Source organism: Pomacea canaliculata, linkage group LG9 (assembly GCF_003073045.1).
Source record: "Pomacea canaliculata isolate SZHN2017 linkage group LG9, ASM307304v1, whole genome shotgun sequence".
Taxonomy (NCBI): Eukaryota; Metazoa; Mollusca; class Gastropoda; order Architaenioglossa; family Ampullariidae; genus Pomacea; species Pomacea canaliculata.
This window is the reverse complement of record NC_037598.1, coordinates 16454121-16474888: the sequence shown is the minus strand read 5'-3', so window position 1 is coordinate 16474888 and position 20768 is coordinate 16454121. Positions and strand designations below refer to the sequence as shown.

The following is a 20768-nucleotide window of genomic DNA, read 5'->3' as shown; positions in this document are numbered from 1 at the left end:
CATTTTCAGAACGAAGCTCATAAGCTGTACTTCATCTGAGGCAAACACAGCATAACACTGTGGGTTTTATTTTTTTTCATTCACAAAGATATTAGGAACTGTCATGGATCGCTGAATCCTCTCCATCCACGAGAAAGGCTACTCTTTCAACATTACACACACAAGCCTTTTTCTGCAGCTGACTATTATAGCGACCATACAGGAGCCAACGAAAATTCCAGTAGAACGGAGGACTTCCATGCAAATATCGGGGAAAGTTTGCAAAATCACCATTCTCATACCAACACAGACATGGAGACTGATTATTTCAAATATTGTTTTCGTTTCATTTAGCAGCATCTCTAGCTCATACACAGCGACATCTACAGGGAGGAGTGTCTGGCCTGGCGATGTAGTGTTTATACTTGTAAGCATCATTGGCCGTGGCTAGTTGTATCTATGAGGAGCGCAACATTTTGTGAACAATGATTGTTTTTCACATTCACAAATTGAAAATACACGTTTGTGAAAAAAGGTTATCAGTTGTTATAATTCTACTGATTTAATACCCATGCAGTTAGTGATGACAGATAACGCAGATGAATGAACCATAAGTACCCAGTTTAGAGGTGGCTACTTTTCATCTGACTTCTGACAAAAAGCCTTCTGTAAAAGCAGACCTAAGGGTGACATCACAAAGAATTTGCAACAGAAGCTTTGCTTATGAAGTAGAACAATCATATCAGCGAGAAAAACTAGTATAGAGTGCTGCGTTCATAAAACGGTCTGAAAATAATGGAAAACCTGTAGTCAGTTTGGCAAACTTACAACTGAAAACACTTTGAATGCTGAAAACAATCTAAACAACAGCAAGTGATAAAAAAAGATAACTGTAAAATAAAAACAGAGAAAAACACTTTGTGTTGTCTTGATGACAGGCAAGCGTACTGCTACTCCTCTTCATCTTGCCCACAAAGGAAACAAACTGAGCTTCATCCCCCAGCGAGATGCATCCCCAACCCCTACACCGCCTACCCCTTCCCCAGCAGCTCCCTCTCGGCATTCGCGGTCACCTGGCACGTGAAGAGCGCCAAGAAGGCCCGGCATTGCCGCAGGTAAACAGTGCAGACGACAGTGACAGCACGCGCGGGGGACAACGCTGGCGTGAGGCCAGTCACGTGACCCAGCCCTGCCAGCTGAAAGTGTTCCATTTGCTGCCACATCTTCTCCTGAAGCTCCACAGTTACTGTGTCGACTGGGATCGTCGCGATGACGCAGAGACGACCATCACCAACCAGCGATTGATTACGGTCGAAGCAGTTGTAGTTCACTGCGTGTTGTCGCCAGCCGTGGTGGCTGTCTGCGAGGAGACTTTGCTTGGTGCGAGTCTTTATTTATATACGTTAGAGGCGAAACCTGTTTTGCCGGTACAGACTCACCCAAAATAGACCGACCCAACCGACTGGCCCATGACCACAGTTAGAGCAGCAGTAAGAATTAAGGGTGTGTGAAGTGTGAAAACAAACCTCACCCTAAGCAAAAATTCTTGGCTAGTTTCTTGATTCACATGACTAACACCGACATTCGGATACCGCGGGGCCAAAGTGTCTTTATACCTGTTCTCCACCCTGGCACATCGGTCTGAGACGGTGAGTGTACGGGTGTCAGCAACACCAGCCTGACACTGTCGCTACTGTAAAGGATAGTAGTGTGACTGACAGTAGCTGAAGGCCCCAGCCCTGTACTAAGGTAACCTCTCTGCCAGGAGCAGCCTCACCCGACGACAGGTGCGACAACATGGAACACGAAGTGGCCTACGCGACGGAGCTGACCAAACTTCACCACACCAACTACGTCCGCAACTCTCGGGCCATAGCGGTGCTGTGGGGTATATTCACAGTCGTCTACGCCATCCTCAACATCGTCGTTTTCATCCAGCCGCAGTGGTTCGGCGACACAGGCGAAAGTTCTGTGCCGGGCTTCTTCGGCTTGTGGCGCTACTGCGAGGAGACAACATTTGGCTCGGATTTCGTGTGCAAGGGCGACTTTCTTGATTTCACCAACATCCTCAACCCATCATTCCAGGTAGGTCCTGGTATTCCAATATATTAAACTAGAAGGAATATTTATTCCTTGTATCAGTTCTGCCTGTCACAGATACAGTTTTCTGACAGTCGCACACCCCTCACGATACGACTCGGATTTTATTAAGGGTGTAAGCACGGACATGATGTAGGTCTGTAAGCACTGATTGTGTCGGACCATTCATTACTGACACAATGACATGGGTGTTGAGACTATTATAGTTCTGGTATGGCATCATGCACATTTTCTAACAATCTCTTTGTGTGTATTTTGCAGGCGGCATCTTTCTTTGTTGGTGTGGCGGCGCTGCTGTTTCTAATCAGTATCGCCTGCTTCTTGCTGTTCTTCTTCCTGAACACAGCCACTGTGCTCAAGATCTGTGGCTGGTTCCAGGCTGTAGGCGGTAAGTTCTGTAGGACAGGCTAGAGAGACTGAGCCAGTCACTGATAAAGAATGTATGACAAAGAATGGTGTCCTACTGTCATTTAAGACGATATACCAAGTGTTCACATATAAAATACAGAGAGGAGTTTAAATCCATTTCGTTACTACGTTTCAAACGTGGTCCGTTAGCACAATGGAGGGACCAAAGTTTCAAGTCGCTCTCAATTCCTTAAGAAGTGGGTTTGCACGGCTACGTTCGTCTCATTAGCGCCTTGATAGGATGAGGAGTTGCTGGGATGAGGTGAGAGGTCAAATGCCAGGTAGCGGGGTCGTACCTGCCTCCGTGGTGTCTGGACAAGACGTGTGAGAAGCAGAGTGTTAATCCGTCACCTGCTCGATGTTTCCTTGAGACAGAGACGTGAGGAGACATCTGCAGGAGGAAAGTAGCTCCATCGACACACTGACATTCCTTCACTTTATTGTTTTCACTTGACAGAGCTGTGCAACCGAGTGATAACAGAGAAAAGCACACCTTTACAAACAATTACATTTCGGGAAAAGAACCTCCAGGTGCATTAAACATTGAAATATTACATATATATACAATGTAAGTATGCAGCTGCATTTTTAAACATAGTAAATATGTGTGAGGTGTGTATTGTAAGGTGCACATTTGTCTCGTTTTTTTTTTCCAAATAGTCTACCTTCTGTACACTATAAGTATGCCATACAAACGGCTATTGAAGTCTGACTGTCGTTATGGGGAATTTATTGTGATATCCGTGTCATATCCCATTATTAACTGGGTTACATATTGGACTGGTTTAATTCTCTGCCCCTTTGGTTTGGATCTCGGGAGCTGTAGTCCGGTCACAAATACGGGGATAGCTGTCCTGGATTCACATCTCGTCTCGGCCGGGTTATAAGTTTAGCTGCTGGCTCGGCGTAAAACACCATTTCTCACCTCTCCCCTCCTGGATCTGTAAATGATTTGACTACAGCTACTAGATTGTGCCACTTCGTACCCCTTCACACTACATGTGTATATAATCTGTACCCACCTGTTATAAATTGTTATCAGTGATGACAGATCCAACACAAACACTAATCTTGAAGTCGTCTTTGATAATCGTGAGTGGCTTCATGCAGTTCCTCCAGCTTGTCAGACTAAACTTTCCTGGTCTTTGTCCAGCTGTTTTCGTGCTTCTGGGCTGCATAATCTACCCGAGTGGATGGGATCACCAGGAGGTGAAGCTGGTGTGTGGCCAGGACGCGGACAAGTATAAGATCGCCAGCTGCGGACTTCGCTGGGCCTACGCTCTCGCCATCGTCTTGATCTTCGACGCCGCCATCTTGGCTATTCTTGCGTTCGTGCTTGCCGCCAAGCAGGCTCGTCTGCTACCCGAGGTGTACAAACAAGAAAAAGGTAATGTCTAAACCAAACGGATCATAGTAATTCCTTACATAACGTGGTATGCGTCGATGTATATAAAACATAACACTGCGGTGTTTTCTGCAAAAATAAGGTGTCGTTTCCACATCCGAATTTTTTTGTGGTATTACTCTATAGCTCTTACTTTAATTGAATCGAATACTGCATGGTTTCTGCTTTAATCAGTTTGTTATTTGCATGTTAATGTAATCATTGACGGTCTTCTCTTTTCAGTCGCCAAAAAATGAGTATGACAGGTATGAGCAAATTGCCAAACACTTTTTAATCAATGTCCTAACTCTTATTTTGATTTAACCAACATTGATTTTGGGGAAAATGAACATGTGTCGGAAAAGTTTGAAAAATGATCAGCTTTTGGCAATGTCCAAAAAAATGCCTAGTGAACACGTTTTTAGTTTAGAAGCTGGTCAGCATTGATTTCTTTCTTTTGAAAAAAATTTGGCTTTGTTCATTTTCCCTTATCATCTCCTGCAGACAGCTCCAACTGATCACACCAAATGTGTCTGCCTCACTCAGAGTTTAAATCCACTTGTCATCTAACCATGGTAGTCTAGTGATTTGTGATTGTATTTAACCCTGGTTATTATTTTTATATTGATCCCAGCTAAGCTATTGATCTCTTGTGTTTCTAGCACTGTTGATAATATGTAGCTCATCCGGTTTGTTGTGATGGCTGCTGTACATACCATTCAGGCCATTGTTGTGATGTCACTTGTTTGTGCGTTTGTCTCATGTAACAGTTGGCTACACACGTCACTATAACAGTCTTGTTTAGATATTGATATTTAGACTCCTCAGAACAAGCTTATCTTTGCGAATTATGCACATGGTTACTGATGTTAATATGTCATAAGTATGCACTTCGTTGTTAATTTGCCAATTGCCACTGTCACTTTGAGCAAGAATCTTTTTTTAAATTTACAGCACCTTCTTATTAAACTTTTCACCGTTCTTTTCTTGTTTAACTACTTCTTAGTGAAGGCTGACTGTCAGTTATGACCGCCATTTGTCACCAGAGCTTTGCTTCTGTAACATGTTTGTGTAAATCGATGCTATGCACTTTGACAATTAACAGCTCTCTCTTACTGTATGCCACTGAGCTGGTTTGAACAGTTTGCGGATTCTTGATTAAAATTTGATAGTCTGTGGCTGATGCGAGCATTTTGTTTTCAGATTTTAAGACAAATAGGCCCGCGGTGTCAGCCCGACATTGGAAGTAGTGGGAGCGGTGATGGGCATCAGATGTTTGAACAGGGTGATGGGTATCGGGTACAATCCCACTAAACAGGAAAGTGGGGTTGAGAAGATTGAACAGAGAATAGTGGGGGCTTGGAGTTGTATATTTTTAATAAAATGGGCGTCAAGGATATTTTCGTAAAGTGTTGTACATATTTTATGGATTTTTTTTCAAGACACCTAGCTCCCCCTGTTTCTGGTAGGTAATACATTTGTCTGCTTAATTGATAGCACGTTGCTGATTTGAACCTGTTTGCTTTCAGATTTGTTAGGATGGGATATTTATTTGCGATAATGTCAATATTCTTTGTGTTATCCTCAGTCAAAACGTTTGCGTGTGTCTTACGTGTACTTAATGAGAGGTGACTTACATGTTGTTGTCATTTACAGTCGTACAGAGTGTTTTGTAGCATTTATAAAACTTGTTAAGAGAGGTATTTTGCTGTAAAGTCGGTAACCTTTGATACCGTGGAAAGTGGCTGTTGCTGTCCTCCATGTTGTGCTTTTGATATTGTAACAAGTATCGCAATGCCTTTACCATCTTCTCGCAGCATTTTAAGAAACACTGTTGTCTTCAGTGCAGCTAGGCGTGAATAACTTGGTATTATAACAAGGTAGTTAAAGGTGAACACACCTGGTATTATAACAGTGCAGTTAGAAGTTAAAACACCTGGTACTATAACATGGCACTGCTTTTATTTTAGTTGTTACAAGTTGACAGTTCGACAAATATGTGTACAGAGGATTGAGGATTTGCTGCATCTCTGACAGTTGGGTTGCTATCTTCCAGAATGTCAACATCCTCTTCCTGTTTCAGCTCTAAGTATGTGTTACTCGGAGTGCATTGACGCAGATTATGCAAGGACGAGTACAGTAGGCTTCTAGTGTTCACTGGCGGTAAGATGAGAACATGGACGAGAGCAGTCTCCCCAAATTGATGCAGTGACGCAGTGTTCGTTTGTACTGTAGAATACTGGCCAGGTGAATGATTATGCACAGAATTCTTATGTGTCCTAAAGCGCTTGCCAGGGTTTGCATTGTGAGCACTTGGCGGTCACGAAGGACGTTTCATTACCACAGCAATGCTGCGCCAAGCCCCCCGAGGGCGTCTCCCTAAGCCCGACTGTTTGCGGTCGCCTTCTGTTTCAAACGGTCTCCACTCTGACAGGTTGCTGTTAGCAAACACAGTGGGATAGGTCAGGCACTGTAGTCTGTCCCGAGACAAGTCTCGATGTCCCTTCGCCTGTTTGAGCTTGTAGCCCCAGACCGGCACTGTATGGCGGTAACAGAGGTTACAGGTCAGACTGCATCACGGTAAGAAAGGTTACAGGTCAGATCGGGGACTGAAGGAGGGATGGGTAAGAGAGGTTATATGGCAAAGCGGGCATTGTATGAGGGTAACAGAGGTTGCAGGTGGAACTGAACATGGCATGAAGGTAATAGAGGCTGCAGGTCATAGCGGGCAGTGATGGTTTTATGAAACTGTAGGAGACGGATGTACATTGATGTGCTGTCGTTTGGCATGTTGCAGTAGCGGAGGCGCCGGGCTTCTCCAGTGACACGCTGTCCAAGAGGTCTGTGGTGCCCATCATGTCAGAGGACCGGTACTCTGAGTACTCCCACCGCTCCCAGAAGTCCAAGCGCTCCGCACACTCCTCACACTCCCTGCGTGCCATGTAGCGGAAGCGGGGTGGTCCTCCATACTTGTCGCTGCCTGGAAACTCATGCGCATGGATTGCTGGCATTTTGTACATTATTCATTTCTACATTCACGAGCGGGGCTGTACATGTTCTCAAAGGACTGTTTTAAGAAAGTGCTAGGTACTTCTATATATTGAAACGTTATTATGAATGGCATAATTTCCACAGCTTCTCTTGTAGCGCCTCATCAGTGAAACTTGCTGAAAATCGTGTCGACGAACCTTGCTGAATGTTTCATCATTGAACCTTGCTGAAGGTTCGACATGTGAATACTTTTGACTCTGGTACCACGATCTGACGCTGCTCTCCTGCAGCCTGGTTCCATCATGGCATCAGTGCAAAAACAAAACAACTTCCTATGGATCGGAAATACGACTTTTTAGCCTTTTCAGGTCCACCAAGTACCTGCGTGGGATATCGAACTTCTGGAAAGCGGTACATGGAGTGAGAACGAGGTCCTCGACAGGACAGTCACCCCGCACCAACATTCTCACCTGCAATAAAGCCAAGCCATTATTGTACACGCAAGTGCATTCTGATTATAGCAAACATGAGTTGAAACTGCTGCATAATGTAAGTATTCAAGCTGAAGGCACGCTAGCCAAGTCCTTGCTGAACTACCACTCAGTAATCCGAGTTGCTGCCTGCTGTATACATACTACCAATGCAGGAGTGAAATCGTCAGGTTCATGGCCGCCTCTTGATCTTGCCCTTTCTTACCTCTGTAGATCACTGAAGACAGCTCACGCATTTGGCGAGGGGTCAAATAATTTCTGCTGAATAAAAAGCTGCGGATGTATTATTGGGCATATCAGCCAAGTATATTTGCGAGCGAAGACAAAGTGCCTATCCCACTCTCCCCACTTCACTTTCAGTGAAGCACAAAAGCCACCTTCCTTGTTTGTTCTTGATGTAGTCAGATGTAAAGACAAAACTCGAAAGTTCTTATCAAAATGGTATATATGTATATCTGCATTAGCATGGTGCATATTTATGAGCAGAAGGCTGTGTATTTCTAATGTTATATTTCTTCCTGCACACAACGTTATTTCTGCATGAGCAAGTTCTTGTTTCTTTACGAGAGGGCTGTTATTTGTGCATAGGCACGATGTAAATAAATCGTGCTTCAATGACTGCTGCGGTACACTGGTTCTTTTTCTGCGTATGCATGTTCGTGTTTTCACTAGTGGGTCCGTTTTTACCGCTCTTCCAAATACCCTACTGATCTGGTTCGGCCACGTGACCCGGCACGACACTAACCCTTCTGGGTACCTTAAGGGGTAATCGACGCAGAGGTGTACAGAGGAAGAACTGGTTGGCAAACCTGAAGGAGCTGACTGGTCGTTCCTGCTCGCTGCCTACAAGATACCCCCAAGCCCCTATGCGGGGGCGATCACACGGTTTTCCATATGCCTAGTTACCATATCAATCAAAAGGCCCTGAAGCGCCTAGGCGCACGGCCCTGCCCCCAAGCACCAGTTACGATAAATAGATTCATCATGCGTCAGTTGGTACCAGTCAAGGGATGTATGCATTTATGTTAGACAGGTAACTTCTGAAACAGTCACGCGTGGCAGACGACATGCAAATGTCGCGAGCTGTGATTAAGGGAGACAGGCGCCAGGTGAGCGATTAGTTGCACAGCCTCCTGGACATGTACTGCACACTGATGTGAACATGGCAGGCATCGAATTTCAACACAAGTTTTATTACATTTGGTTACAAATGCAAGTCAAAGGGAATCTATCACAAAACTTAAAGCACCATGTAATAACAATAAAATAATAAGACATTTGAAACTTAAAAATAGTTTACCCACTCACTGCTACTAGTTTTTGGTGTGGGTTTTCAATTAAAGTCAATTTATTCTATGTTGGTAGCGTTGTTTTATTAGTAATATTTATTGAAACTTCATGCTAGACTAAAGCTGTTGCACAAATAACATTTACGAAGATCTGATATAGTTCAACCACAAATATTTACTGAGATTTTAACTGCAATTTGTGCTACAAACAATAACTGATATTTAACATCAACTCTAACGACAACTCTTTTGTTCTCAACAATTAAAAAGAAATGTAAACAAAGTTACTTTGAGCAAAGTAAAAGCCAAAAGATTAAATATTTTCATGTAATAAATATAACAAGTTGATTAAAGCATACACAATCCAAAATAGCCTAGACATACTAAACACATTTTCATACACTGTGGATTTGAACACTTTCTCGAATTCTTGATTAAAGTAGACCATTCTTCTCCTAACTTACAATTTTCCTGAAAACACATTCTTTGCTTGTTGAGATGAAGCTGCTTTGTAAACGTTCCAAAATGCCATGAAGTTATGGCAGACAAAAACATAATTACTAACAAAAGAAATCCTTACAAAAGTCAGCTGCACTAATATCATTATGACAACCACAATCCAAAAAAGAAGACGGAAATGGTTAGGGCATGTGTGCAGAATGAAACAAGAGACACCACCCAAACTAGTCCTTTAATGGACAGCTGATGGCAAGAGGAAGCTTGGTCAGCCAGAAGAAACATGGCAAAGGTCAGTAGAAAAGGAACCAAAGGACCAGAAACTGTCCTAGAACAGCATAGCTAAACTTGCTGCCGAAAGACAAAAATGGAGGTCTCTAGTGGATGCCTTATGTACTGCTTTAGGTATGAAGAGGAGTATGGTAGACAAAGAAGCACAACTGTGATGGATGTGAAAGAGCACAAATACCTGATGTGAACCACTGACATTTAACAAGCTTGCCATAAGTACTTACTCCTAGTTGTACGAAAATGATCAGAATGTAGGAAATACAATATGGGGATAAAACTAATGAAAAAAAAAAAGTTCGTCTTTGAGAACTGAAATAAATGAATGACATCTGACTAGCTGATCACGATTGGCAGAGACAGATAACTTGGGAATATTCAAAAAAAAAAAAAAAAAAAAAAGACCTGCTGACTTGAATGGATGAGTCACTGAAGAAATTATAAAATCCAAAGAACTCCTAAAATAACAGCTGAACAAAATGTGTCAGTCATGAAAAAATTCTCTTTTTAAATTAAGTGAATGCCAATACTATTAATAAGAGCTATTTTCTGTTAAAATATAAACGTCTCATAAATATTGGCTCAAGTGACAAATAGAAAAACACAGAACTGTGATCAGAATGGCAGTGATGTAAATAAAACAAAGTACTTTGAAGAACTTGTTGATAGAAGGATGGGGGCACAACATAAATTAATCCACATCAAAGTCACTGTCACTGCTTTCTTCTTCATGAGGAAGGACAGAGCGAATTTCACCAGTTGTTTTGTCCCGAATGATTGGCAGCGACAACTTTGATGGAAGAAAACCATGCCTGCAACATCATGTGACAACACATTATATGCAAAAAATAGTAAGACAAAGTCTAACTTTTATTGAACTAGCTTAAATTTAACATTAGTAATATTCCCACTCAAAATGCCTGTTATTAGTAGCATTAAGCCCATCATCAGTAGAAACACAAATTGCAACATTTTCTCAGCTACTGTAGTTCATTTTAATAGCTCTCCATCTATTGACAGAAACATGTTTTTAATTCACTTCTTTGTGATCTATTGTGATCTTCCAATGCCCAGAACAATCTTACTGACATCATGTTTTACAGTGATTTTGACAACTTGCACCTTGCCTGCCATTCCAGTGATGCTTAGCAGCATTAATATTCACTATGACCAATAACAGTTATCTAGCACAGTCAACATGATGGATATGCTCTGCAATTTTCAGTTTGTTTAATGTTGGTAAGGCCACACATCTCAAAGGGACCTGTTTAGACTGGATGACCATGCTAGACACTCATGCACCTGTCATTCATCAGCAGTTTTATCCTGTCAAATCAGCTCTGTGGTAAAAAGTCATCTGTGACATGTGCAGAAGGCAAAATGTGACAGGTTTATGCCAAGTATACCTGACATAAATCTGGCAGATTTATGATGCTTCAAAAAGTACTGTGACCAAACTGGTTATGAAACTGAATGAACTCTTGTTATTCTTCCAAGAATTTGTTTAATATCTGTGGTCATTTGAAAGGCCACAAGCAGTGTTTTCCCTTTTCCTGTTGCTGTACTCATCCAGACTTCCAGATGTTCACTAGATGTGTACTCATCTAGTCAACTTCCACAGCTCTTGTGTAATTATTTTGTTGTTAATGTGCACTGATATTCCAGCTGAACTTGACAATTTTACTGTTATCTTCATCTTTATGATTGTACACATTTGATTGTTACATCATTTCAACCACATCAAAAGCAACGTGAAGTGTATTAAGTGTAAAACCAACACACATGTCTGACCCAATCCCAACCAACCTTTCAGTGTGAGCAATGTCATATTATCATCCCATCCTTGACTCAAAACATTAATCAAAGTCTGACATCTGAGATGTTCCCTATCTCCTTCAAAATTGCAGGCCTTCTGAAGATGCCTTCCCCCTTCAGACTCAAACAAGCATGCATAACAGAGGTTGTCAATGGGTCAGAGCTACTCACTCGTCAAGAAAACTTTCAACATCTGTAGCATAAAAGTCATCTCCAAACTCCCTGGACAGTTGTAATAAATTTCCAATCAGTTCTCCATTTTTGTAGACTAGTAATGCTGGCACTCCATTCTCCATCTGTCACAAATGAGCAGCATAATACTCTGTGCACTAACGAGTAGGGTGAGACAACATTCATCTAATATCAGACCACAAAAAAAAGTCATACAGAACATCACCTGTAAAAACATACTGTAAATATTAAGTTGTAAAATAATAGTAAAATAAATGAACAGCAATATCAATGTTAAATCTATACATACACTGAGGTCTTCAATACCACTTGCCTGTCATCCCACCAGACCAGCCACTGTTGTCTCAAATCTTTTCTAGCACATCTCAAAACATATTTCACAGATGAAAAGACAGATTATCTTGCTCTAAAGGATCTACAGATCTATAATCTTAAAATCAGCCATCAGCAAGCATTGTACAGCTTACAAAGTTAAGGCTCATCTTGGCCTCAGTAGCAGAAATCTTGCAGAACTTGACTGTAGGGTATTCACTTGCCAAACATTTCAGGCAGCCGTTCATTGCCTGACATGCATCAGTGTTCTACAACAAGAGTCCAAACAAATGTGAAGGGTCAAAAATGGATAGATGACACAAAAATTAGACTAGCTGATTAAGCAATTAAATGTAAACTATAATAGTATTTCACACATTGGACTTAAACACAAAAAACTGAAACATATTGCATATGTCTGCAGTATTCTGTGACTGGACTGCAGGTTATGTATGGCAATCAGTTAATAACTGCACATACTGGAAAAAGCAAGAATACAACAATTTTTCTTGACAAGGTCGGATGGCTTAAATAGTCATTTATAACATGGTAACATATTAAATGGCACTTACTAAAACAACAAAGCATCAAATAAAACAAAACAAAAAACTCTTTAGCAATAGCATACAGGAAAGGTGGTGGTGGTGCTAGGCTTATTTAGAGTGCGGGGTATGACGATTGCATATACATTTTTTTTTTTGCCTCAAAAATCTTGATAATGAAGAGTTCTACTCACCTCATCATAGATATGAACTATTACTGTCACCTGTGGCTTTTCTTTGTCAATCTCTTGTATAAAGTTGTCTTTGGTTAGGTTTATGACCTTCCCAAACTTAGGTCTGAAAAAAAGAAAAGTAGAGTAAGCATAACTTTTTTTTGATGAAGCATGTTTCTTGTGCGAAAGTGCCTTTATGATAACTGCCTAAACAAGTGTTTGTATAACAGCGATAGGTTATGGCAACCAAGTGAATGCTACTTCTGCATTAGGTCTCAAATGATCTTTCTGCAATAAAAGGTCATGGTGAACAAGTCAAATTAAGAATGAGAAAAGCTGGCTATGAATAGACCATCATTTTACAAGAAAATCTCTGCACATACTGAAGACAAAAGATAAAACCTACTGCGCTACTTGCCAGACATGGTAAAAAAACAAAAGCAGACTCTGCTATCAGCATTCTTTTTACACTAAAGTATACAAGTTCTGAATAATGCCTCACATATTTCCTAATGCTTTTCTCATTTCTTCTATTCTGCGAAGACGATACTCTGCCAGAAATTCATCATCCAGTTCTGAGAGAGCCTCTAAGAACCTTTCATCTTCTTTCTTTTCTTGCTCATCATTTAGCTGTAATAAAGAAAAGAAAGCTTTTATTATGTGAGAGCAAGAGAAACAGTGTGTGTGTGTGTGGCTGCATGTAAAGTGTGTGCATAGGTGCATGTGTGTATGTACCAATGTACAAGTATTTGCATAAATTATTCTACAAACTGTGTCAAAAAGACAAGAACTAAATTCTTTATGTTTCCACCTTCACAGTTACATTAATTATGTAGGGTTATAAACAGCTGGCCAACTTAAACTTTACCCATCTGATGAACTCCCACATTAATACTATAATCTTTTTTTTCCAGTTATTCACAATGAGTCTCACATGTGAACGGCACGTCAAAGTCAGCTTTTTAGCCATTGCCTGGCGCTCTCTTTCATTCTCTTCACGTCTCTCAGTTTCTAGGCGTTTAAACTCCCGCCAGTCTTTCACAACACCTTTTGGTCCTGTCTGTAATTGAAACAGCAAAATTTGCAGGCACATAACTGAACAATCTCTCTCTCACACACACACATATACATACACTATATATAAAAAATATTTTAGCAATTTGGAGGAAAAACAAACCAGTGCAGTATATCTAAACACTGAATAGGTACTTTAACAAAAAGAATTTTATTTTACAATTGAATTTTAGTTATTTTTTCTTAATAAGTGATGGCAGACATGGAAGTACAAGAAATATTTCTGATATCATGAAAGACCATTGAAATAACAGCTAGGATGACTTTTGAGTTTAATGACTAAAGATTCACGTTTGTGCAAGTTCCACTGTATCGCTCCATTTTTGGAGGTTCCACTTCAGGCCCTGATGGCGCACCAGCTGCCTCATCACCAAGTTTGTCATTGTCTTCATCATTTGATCCCTCATCCTCACTACTGCTGCAGTAATAGTGGGTCTTTTCTCCCAGTAGCTTGTCATCTAGACTCAAGGACATTTCTTCTCTGTCAAAAGTACAAATGACAACTTATTTTCATGAACATGAATCCCAGCAAAAAAAAAAATAAATAAATAAAAAATAAAAAAAAAAAAAAAATAATATAAAGGAACACGCTTTTCTTGGCAGTAAAAACTTAATCATCTATCTTATTTCATTCATCTACCATGTTTCCCCTAAAATAAGAACAGCTGCTGTATATTTCTTTCTCCTAAAGAGGTATTAGGGTTTATTTTAGTGGATATCTTACTTTTTCATAAAAAATCTACATTTATTCAACTACAAAAATCTACTTTTACTCAAGTACAAAAACCTACATTTTTTCAAATACAATAATCTTCTGGAACATTGTCATAACTCATATTATTTATTTATATATTAATATCATTACTTTATAATTCAATATGACTGTTGTTTCGATGGACAAACAAAATCTGTCCATCTGGCTGAAGATCTTAAGTAGGTCTTATATTTGGGGTATGGCTTATATCACAACCATCCTGAAAGATGGTAATTAATCTGCAATGTTGCACTAAAACAGAACAGGCTGAAAACTTACACATTCAATATTACTCACAGCTATAGTATAGTATGGTCTTGTTATAAAAAAGAATGAATGATCTAATAACTTTCAAATGACATTATATTAGAAAGTATCAGTCAGTGAAATATTGAAAAAAAACAAAACAATAGTAGTCCTGTAAATTCCTTTCTTTAAGAGAGTAGGCGAATAGTGGAGTCTTATCTGGGAGCCAGTTTTTTGTGATGGTGGTTCCCTTCTACTCTTCCTTGATGCATTACCTTCCCCAAACCTCAGGTACCCACTCCAAGCTGTATTAACTAGGGGGAAATTACACTGCGTTGTGTGTATTGAACTGGATAATGTGCGCACCCACTCATAAGTCATTGCCTCAACCACTTCTAGGCTACCCAGTCTGTGTTAATTCAATTCTTCTCATTTTAATAGGCATAGGTCTCAAGAGCATATTTTGTAAGCTCTTACTGTATATTTCAAACTATGTCTTTACCGTGTCCTGTGATATTCAATACAAAAGACAACTATTAACATCAAAACTGTGTTACTATTTTAGCGTTCTGCTATAAAAAAAGATTCAAACAAGAAAAGAATAAACGTAGGGAGAGGGGAGAATAATCTGAATGAGATCAATAACGGATGAGTATGTTTAATGAAGAAAAAAAAGTGTCACTGTTTTTGTTTTTGTTAATTTGCGTCTGCGTTACATAAATCTCATTCATTCTAACTCAGCAGCACTTACTCTCATCTTCACATATGATTACACGTTATAAAACGAAGAAATAAATAAAAAGATGAAATAAGTTTATAAATCCAAAAGGCGTGCCTACCTTAGATCATTTAGTCAAAAATATCCCCAATAGTCAAACGATAATCTACAAGCAAAAAGTCGCTGGTTGTGAAGAAGGGAACCATTGAATTGTCCGCCCTTCGCTAGATGTAGAGCTGACACTAAGACGGAGAACACATTATCCCATGAAATGCTTAGTATTACTAGAGAATTTGATAGTGAATAATAACAGTTAAATTTTATTACCGTCCAGAATGTTTGAAATATTGTTTCGTCCCTCTGTCTGCTGATCTTAGTTCAGTGACTTTGTCTACTTCAAAACATGGCGGCAACAACGCCAACGAAAATGCAGCCTCCAAATATTACGCTAGAAACAACGTATGTCCCTTTTAATGCATATATTATTTGTGCGTTACTATTTGATATACGATCATGGTGCACACAAATCAGTTACCTGCATTGTTTCAACGACCATGTCAAAAAATTTCTTCAGCCGAGTGTCTCACTGGCTTTCAAATTTGAATGATAATATCGTGTCAACCATCATATTGTTCCCCTATATGCCAGTTTTTTGAAATAAGAATAACGAAATTGAATAATGAAAGTGTTAAATGTTCCATTTTCATGAAAGGATTCACGTTCAGTTGACAGAATGTGTTCTGTTCTGTGTTAACTGCTACATTGTATTATAAGTATGATTTACTTACTATGATTAAGGAAATTAGTAGATCTTGGGCTGAGCATATCATGGAACTGATACAAAATACAAAGCAGTCATCGTGTAAACAAATTTAGACTTCAAGTAGTTACACCTTCCAATGGCAACAGAGAGTTGATTGTCATCTCCACCCTTCACAACTAGGAGTAGCATAGCATTTGCGGCAGCAGTTGAGACGATCCACAGAACAATTGCAAAAACGAGATCTGAGGGTTATCCATTGACATAGATCTAAAAGCAAAGCAGCGACCACATGGTGCAGATATGGCAATAAAGACCACTAGTCAAAGAAGTAGTCCATAAAAAGCGTTGAGCAAGCACAGAAACGCAATCAGAACATTGCAAGTGGCATAACAGAAGCACAGATCAACAGCAGACTCGAAGCATGACTCAAATGTATGAGCAATGACAAAAAGAGAGCAAGCATCCTCTAATCAGTTACACAATAGGCCATCTAATAATACCAAACAACTCTTTGTATGAATCCTAATACTCAAGCCGCAGAGGTATGATGTTTTTAATGTTTTGTCTTAAATTTTATTTAATTTTTTTCAGAAAATTGTTTGGAGTAGAAATTAGTCATATGATTTTGCAGCTGTACAATTTCTGAAGTAAATCCATTTTCTTCTTGCAGTATGGGTTCTGTTGTTGTGGAATTATACTGGAAACATGCCCCAAACACATGCCGAAATTTTGCAGAATTATCTCGAAGAGGATATTACAATGGAGTAAAGTTTCACAGAATAATCAAGGACTTCATGATACAGGGAGGTGATCCAACAGGAACAGGTAGGCAGGATAGAGAGGGCTTGTCGATTCAAGCATTTACCAGTTTGACCAAGTCGATTTGACTATGCACAAGTTCATTTTGCCACAGCCATTGGTCGATTCGACCACAGTTAGGAGTCAATTCAACCACAGGCAGAGATGATTTGATCACCGATGACAAAAGTTGCTAGCTACCAAAGTCAAAGTTTAAAATCTCAAGCCTTAAAAAATAAAAGAATAAAAGTACTATAATTGATCAGTTTTGTTTGTCACCTCTCCTCACCCTTCCCACACATGTGCCTAGAACAGATCAAGAAATCATAGCATAGCACTTTTGGGTGCATGTTCGTACATTCTTGAAAAACTTTGTAGAGGTTTTTTTTTTTTTTGAGGGTTTAATTCTTTCAAAAAGTATCATTAGTAATTTTTTCTGTACTTTATCATAAAAGTTGCCCTTTAACAAACTAATCTTTTGCTGTGGATGAAAAAGAAAACATAATGGGAAAGAGTCTATAAGCTTTTTCTTACAATGTTGTAATTTTTTTCTTCTAAATTTGCTTTCTCCTTTCGCGAATCAAGTTCTGTTCTCTTTATATTAAAACTTTATAAACTAATTTATATTAGTATATTGATGACATTATTTTTGCATATGCTCAGGTTTTTTTGAGTTTTGTTTGGTTGGTTTTAATAGCAGTAACTAAATTTAGCTGCTTTGGTTTGATGAAGCATCATCAAAATTATGGCTTTTGGTAGATTGATTAAATAGGTAAATAATAACATTAATTATATTGCCAAGTCGTTAAAATTTAAAACTTATATAAGTTATTTCTACTAGCTGTCAGTAATAACAGAATTCCACTAGTTGATGCCTCATATATAGTCATTGTAATGCTTGTGTCGTTCAGGGCGTGGAGGAGCTTCAATATATGGCAAAAATTTTGAGGATGAACTTGCTGATGACTTGAAGCATACAGGTAAGAGCTGTTGAAATGTGCATTTAGTTGATCCCTGAATTCTGGTTTCACATGACTGATATCTTGCAATATGTGAACAGAAACTTTGTCTCCTTGACAAATAAAGGTATAGCAAATTGTGAAATGGTTAAAAAGAGATTATAATCATTTCTTACAATTAGTATTTTTTCCAAATCCTTATGTTTCAAGAATTTTGTAAAAAAAAAAGAAAGGAAAAGAAGTTGAGTACAATATTATTGATATAAGTCTGGAGGACACAGATAAGTAATATTAATGTAGGTCTGGAGGTTATAGAATACCAAAAACATTTTTTGCCAAAACAATTTTTGCAAAAGTGATAATTATTTTGTGACATAATTTTTTCCTTATACTTCTACTGATCTTCCTTTGTTGTCTTATGGAAAGATGTTTGCATCAATCAGTTTTGTTAGTCTTTTTTTCCCACTCAGGCCTGAGGGTCTTTTACTATTGGTGTTTTCTGGCAGACTGACAATTTTACAGTTACATTTCCTGATGAATCAGATACCCATGAGTGGTGGACAGGGGGAGATTTCCAGTTACAGCAACTCCTGCTCTGTTGTTACACACTAAGCGCCATGTTATGTAGTCGTCCCAGTATCAACAGTTTATTTCTACCTGTCTTTATATTCATCTGCTATTAGTTGAAGGTAGAAATCCTGCAATCTCCAAAATAGCTGTTAACTTGAGGTGGTACTTGTTAATTTCTAGGAGCATATTTCTCAGAAGACGCTGCTTTTATTACTGTTTTACAGGCTTTTCTTTTACCAATATTGCTCAAAGAATAATTTTTTTTTCAAACCTCTTTTGAAGGTGCAGGGATCTTGTCCATGGCCAACAGTGGACCCAATACTAATGGCAGCCAGTTCTTCATTACACTAGCCCCTACTCAGTGGTTAGATGGCAAACACACAATTTTTGGGCGGGTGTTTTCAGGCATGAGTGTTGTGCAGCGAATTGGCATGGTGGAGACAGACAGCAATGACAGACCTTTAGAAGAGGTGAAGATCATTAAAGCCTACCCTAGTCCTACATGAACAGAAGTAAACCTTAAAATCACATCTGTTCATTGTTTGTTGTTTTAATCTCTAGCACCAGAGAGAGAGCGAGCAAGAAAATGGGAGGGGAGAGTGGGTTGTTGGAGGAAGTTGAAGGATGGGTAGAGGGTGTGGGGATAGTTGAGCTTGCAGTAAGTTCTACAAATAGAATCAACATGCAGATAAAGAACTAAGTGCCCAAGCCAAGATATGTACCTAGGACATGCAATCCTCACAACATTACTGACAAGCCTCAATCCATTACCTCACTAAACCATCAGACAAATGGAAGGTGATGGAGACAGCAAAGTATGAGCACATGGGGGTTAAAAAACAAGACTTACAGTGCACCACATCTTGCAGTCACCACATGAAATATTTCTTCTCTTTGACAGAGGCAGACAACTGCAAATCAAACTATAAGATCCAGACCATATGCAGAAATAACTATAAAAATTTATTTATAAAGAAAAACAGCACTATAGACTGTTGTATGTAGCTTCACCACTGGATGAACACTGATAATGTGGGTAGTAGGGCAGATGTCATCAGCTAACTATCCCAATGATGCCCTCCAGCCAGCTATCCCAGTGATGCCATACAGCCAGTATCTTGACTTCTCCTTGTAAGGAGAGGGGCAAGGGGAAGATGGCGGTGCACCCTCATCTGTTGTAGTCAACGAAGTCTGGTGTCTGCCCAATGCTGCTAACTTAGCACAGGACCTCTGGTTTTCAGCCTTTTTCCTCTTGAAGAAAGAGCAGCAAGGTGAACAAACAAGATGAAGAAGACAACCTAAAAACTGGAGATGAAATAGTAAGGCTGTTGTTAAGACTGGTCCTTAAACAAATGACTTCGATCCTTCGATCCCAATCCCTCTTCTTAGTCTGAGCCCTGCTAAGGTCTCTGACCCAAAACAGTAATCCACCACTACTTACTAGCTAAGCGTTGGTCTTGGCAGACAGACAGCAATCCACCTATACACGTCCTTCGTCAAACCATGAACGTGGATATTAGTTCGTGGTCAAACTAAGAGTCCCCACATTTGTGTTGTCATGAGGACCACACACGTGTACAGTGTCGTTTGTGCGCGCCGCAAGTGTACTTGCATGCTTTGCAAAGGCCCACCTGCTCTAAAGAGTCAGGTATCCGTTTCCGACGACTGGGGCAAGTTCGCTGCGTCACACGGGTATCGAACCGGCTTGACTTTAGGCTGTAACCAATCGAGGTGCAAATGGTGGGAAACAGAACGGTGACCTCAATTTTAATGAAAATTTTCCTTTGTCAAAGAGCGGGGGACTTTCAATAGAAACGAAAAACGTGGCAAGTCTCTGTGTTGGTCACTTAAATGTGCAGTCAGTCTGCAACAAGGCTGTGGACATTCATGATTTAGTGTTGGATAATGACTTTGATGTATTTTTCTTGTCAGAGACATGGTTAAAAGAGATAGGTGATGAATCAGTAATCAAAGACCTTACGCCACAGGGCTATACATTTGCACAAAATCCCAGGAGTGGTAGGAGTGGGGGTGGAGTTGGAGTTTTATTTAAAGTACATTTGAAATTTACAGTGTTGAAGAGACAAACACAGTACAGGTCCTTTGAGTACATAACAGCAAGACTGATATTAGCCAAGCAGACATTAGAGATCATTTGTTTGTATAGACCTCCTCCATCGAAAAAGAATCAGCTTTCGATTCTCTGTTTCATGAGGAATTTACTATGCTGCTGGACAGTTTACTCACAAAGGAGAAAATTCTTATTTTGGGGATGTAAATTTTCACTTGATAGACCTCAAGATAGTGATGTGAAGCGGTTGATTGAGGCTTTAGATAGCCGTGGTCTTTGTCAGCTGATTGATAAACCAACTCATAGACTTGGACACATTCTTGACTGGGTTATCACTCGTGCGCCATCAGAGTCACTGGTCAAGTCAGCTGTTGTCGAGGATTTTTTGATTTCAG

At 39.7% G+C, this 20768-nt stretch overlaps 3 protein-coding genes across 5 annotated transcripts; 2 read left to right on the top strand and 1 right to left on the bottom strand.

Moving 5' to 3' along the window:
* Positions 1–1110: 1110 nt before the first annotated feature.
* LOC112572551 (LHFPL tetraspan subfamily member 3 protein-like) lies at positions 1111–7971 on the top strand. 2 transcript variants are annotated; one of them, XM_025252285.1, is made up of 5 exons: positions 1114–2064; positions 2341–2467; positions 3641–3874; positions 4115–4137; positions 6669–6804. In XM_025252285.1, exons 1-4 carry the CDS (start codon positions 1777–1779, stop codon positions 4126–4128), a joined length of 663 nt encoding a protein of 220 aa, XP_025108070.1. In that variant the 5' UTR covers positions 1114–1776; the 3' UTR covers positions 4129–4137; positions 6669–6804. The 2 variants fall into 2 exon arrangements, with proteins under 2 accessions (XP_025108069.1, XP_025108070.1); XM_025252284.1 differs by lacking the exon at positions 4115–4137 and having other exon boundaries at positions 1111–2064; positions 6669–7971.
* Positions 7972–8525: 554 nt separating this feature from the next.
* Positions 8526–15564, bottom strand: LOC112572418 (phosducin-like protein). 2 transcript variants are annotated; one of them, XM_025252091.1, is made up of 8 exons: positions 15540–15564; positions 13786–13975; positions 13355–13480; positions 12923–13050; positions 12442–12544; positions 11861–11974; positions 11373–11497; positions 8526–10198 (listed from the first exon to the last, which is right to left on the bottom strand). In XM_025252091.1, the coding sequence occupies exons 2-8, from the start codon at positions 13966–13968 to the stop codon at positions 10078–10080; spliced, it is 900 nt and encodes a 299-aa protein (XP_025107876.1). In that variant the 5' UTR covers positions 13969–13975; positions 15540–15564; the 3' UTR covers positions 8526–10077. The 2 variants fall into 2 exon arrangements, with proteins under 2 accessions (XP_025107876.1, XP_025107875.1); XM_025252090.1 differs by lacking the exon at positions 15540–15564 and adding an exon at positions 15334–15460.
* Positions 15546–18832, top strand: LOC112572419 (peptidyl-prolyl cis-trans isomerase-like 1). Its single transcript, XM_025252092.1, has 4 exons — positions 15546–15671; positions 16646–16800; positions 17685–17753; positions 18585–18832. The coding sequence occupies exons 1-4, from the start codon at positions 15616–15618 to the stop codon at positions 18806–18808; spliced, it is 504 nt and encodes a 167-aa protein (XP_025107877.1). The 5' UTR covers positions 15546–15615; the 3' UTR covers positions 18809–18832.
* The last annotated feature ends 1936 nt before the right edge of the window (positions 18833–20768 follow it).

Bases quoted from the DNA above. Each gene is read 5' to 3' on its own strand.
- LOC112572551 (XM_025252284.1), top strand. From the start codon at position 1,777: ATGGAACACGAAGTGGCCTACGCGACGGAGCTGACCAAACTTCACCAC. The intron at 2,468-3,640 runs GTAAGTTCTGTA...GTCTTTGTCCAG, and splicing joins CTGGTTCCAGGCTGTAGGCG to CTGTTTTCGTGCTTCTGGGC. The intron at 3,875-6,668 runs GTAATGTCTAAA...GGCATGTTGCAG, and splicing joins GGTGTACAAACAAGAAAAAG to TAGCGGAGGCGCCGGGCTTC.
- LOC112572418 (XM_025252091.1), bottom strand. From the start codon at position 13,968: ATGTCCTTGAGTCTAGATGACAAGCTACTGGGAGAAAAGACCCACTAT. The intron at 13,051-13,354 runs GTGAGACTCATT...TCTTTATTACAG, and splicing joins CTTTGACGTGCCGTTCACAT to CTAAATGATGAGCAAGAAAA. The intron at 11,498-11,860 runs GTAAGCTGTACA...CATTTGTGACAG, and splicing joins CCAAGATGAGCCTTAACTTT to ATGGAGAATGGAGTGCCAGC.
- LOC112572419 (XM_025252092.1), top strand. From the start codon at position 15,616: ATGGCGGCAACAACGCCAACGAAAATGCAGCCTCCAAATATTACGCTA. The intron at 15,672-16,645 runs GTATGTCCCTTT...TTCTTCTTGCAG, and splicing joins AATATTACGCTAGAAACAAC to TATGGGTTCTGTTGTTGTGG. The intron at 16,801-17,684 runs GTAGGCAGGATA...TGTGTCGTTCAG, and splicing joins AGGTGATCCAACAGGAACAG to GGCGTGGAGGAGCTTCAATA.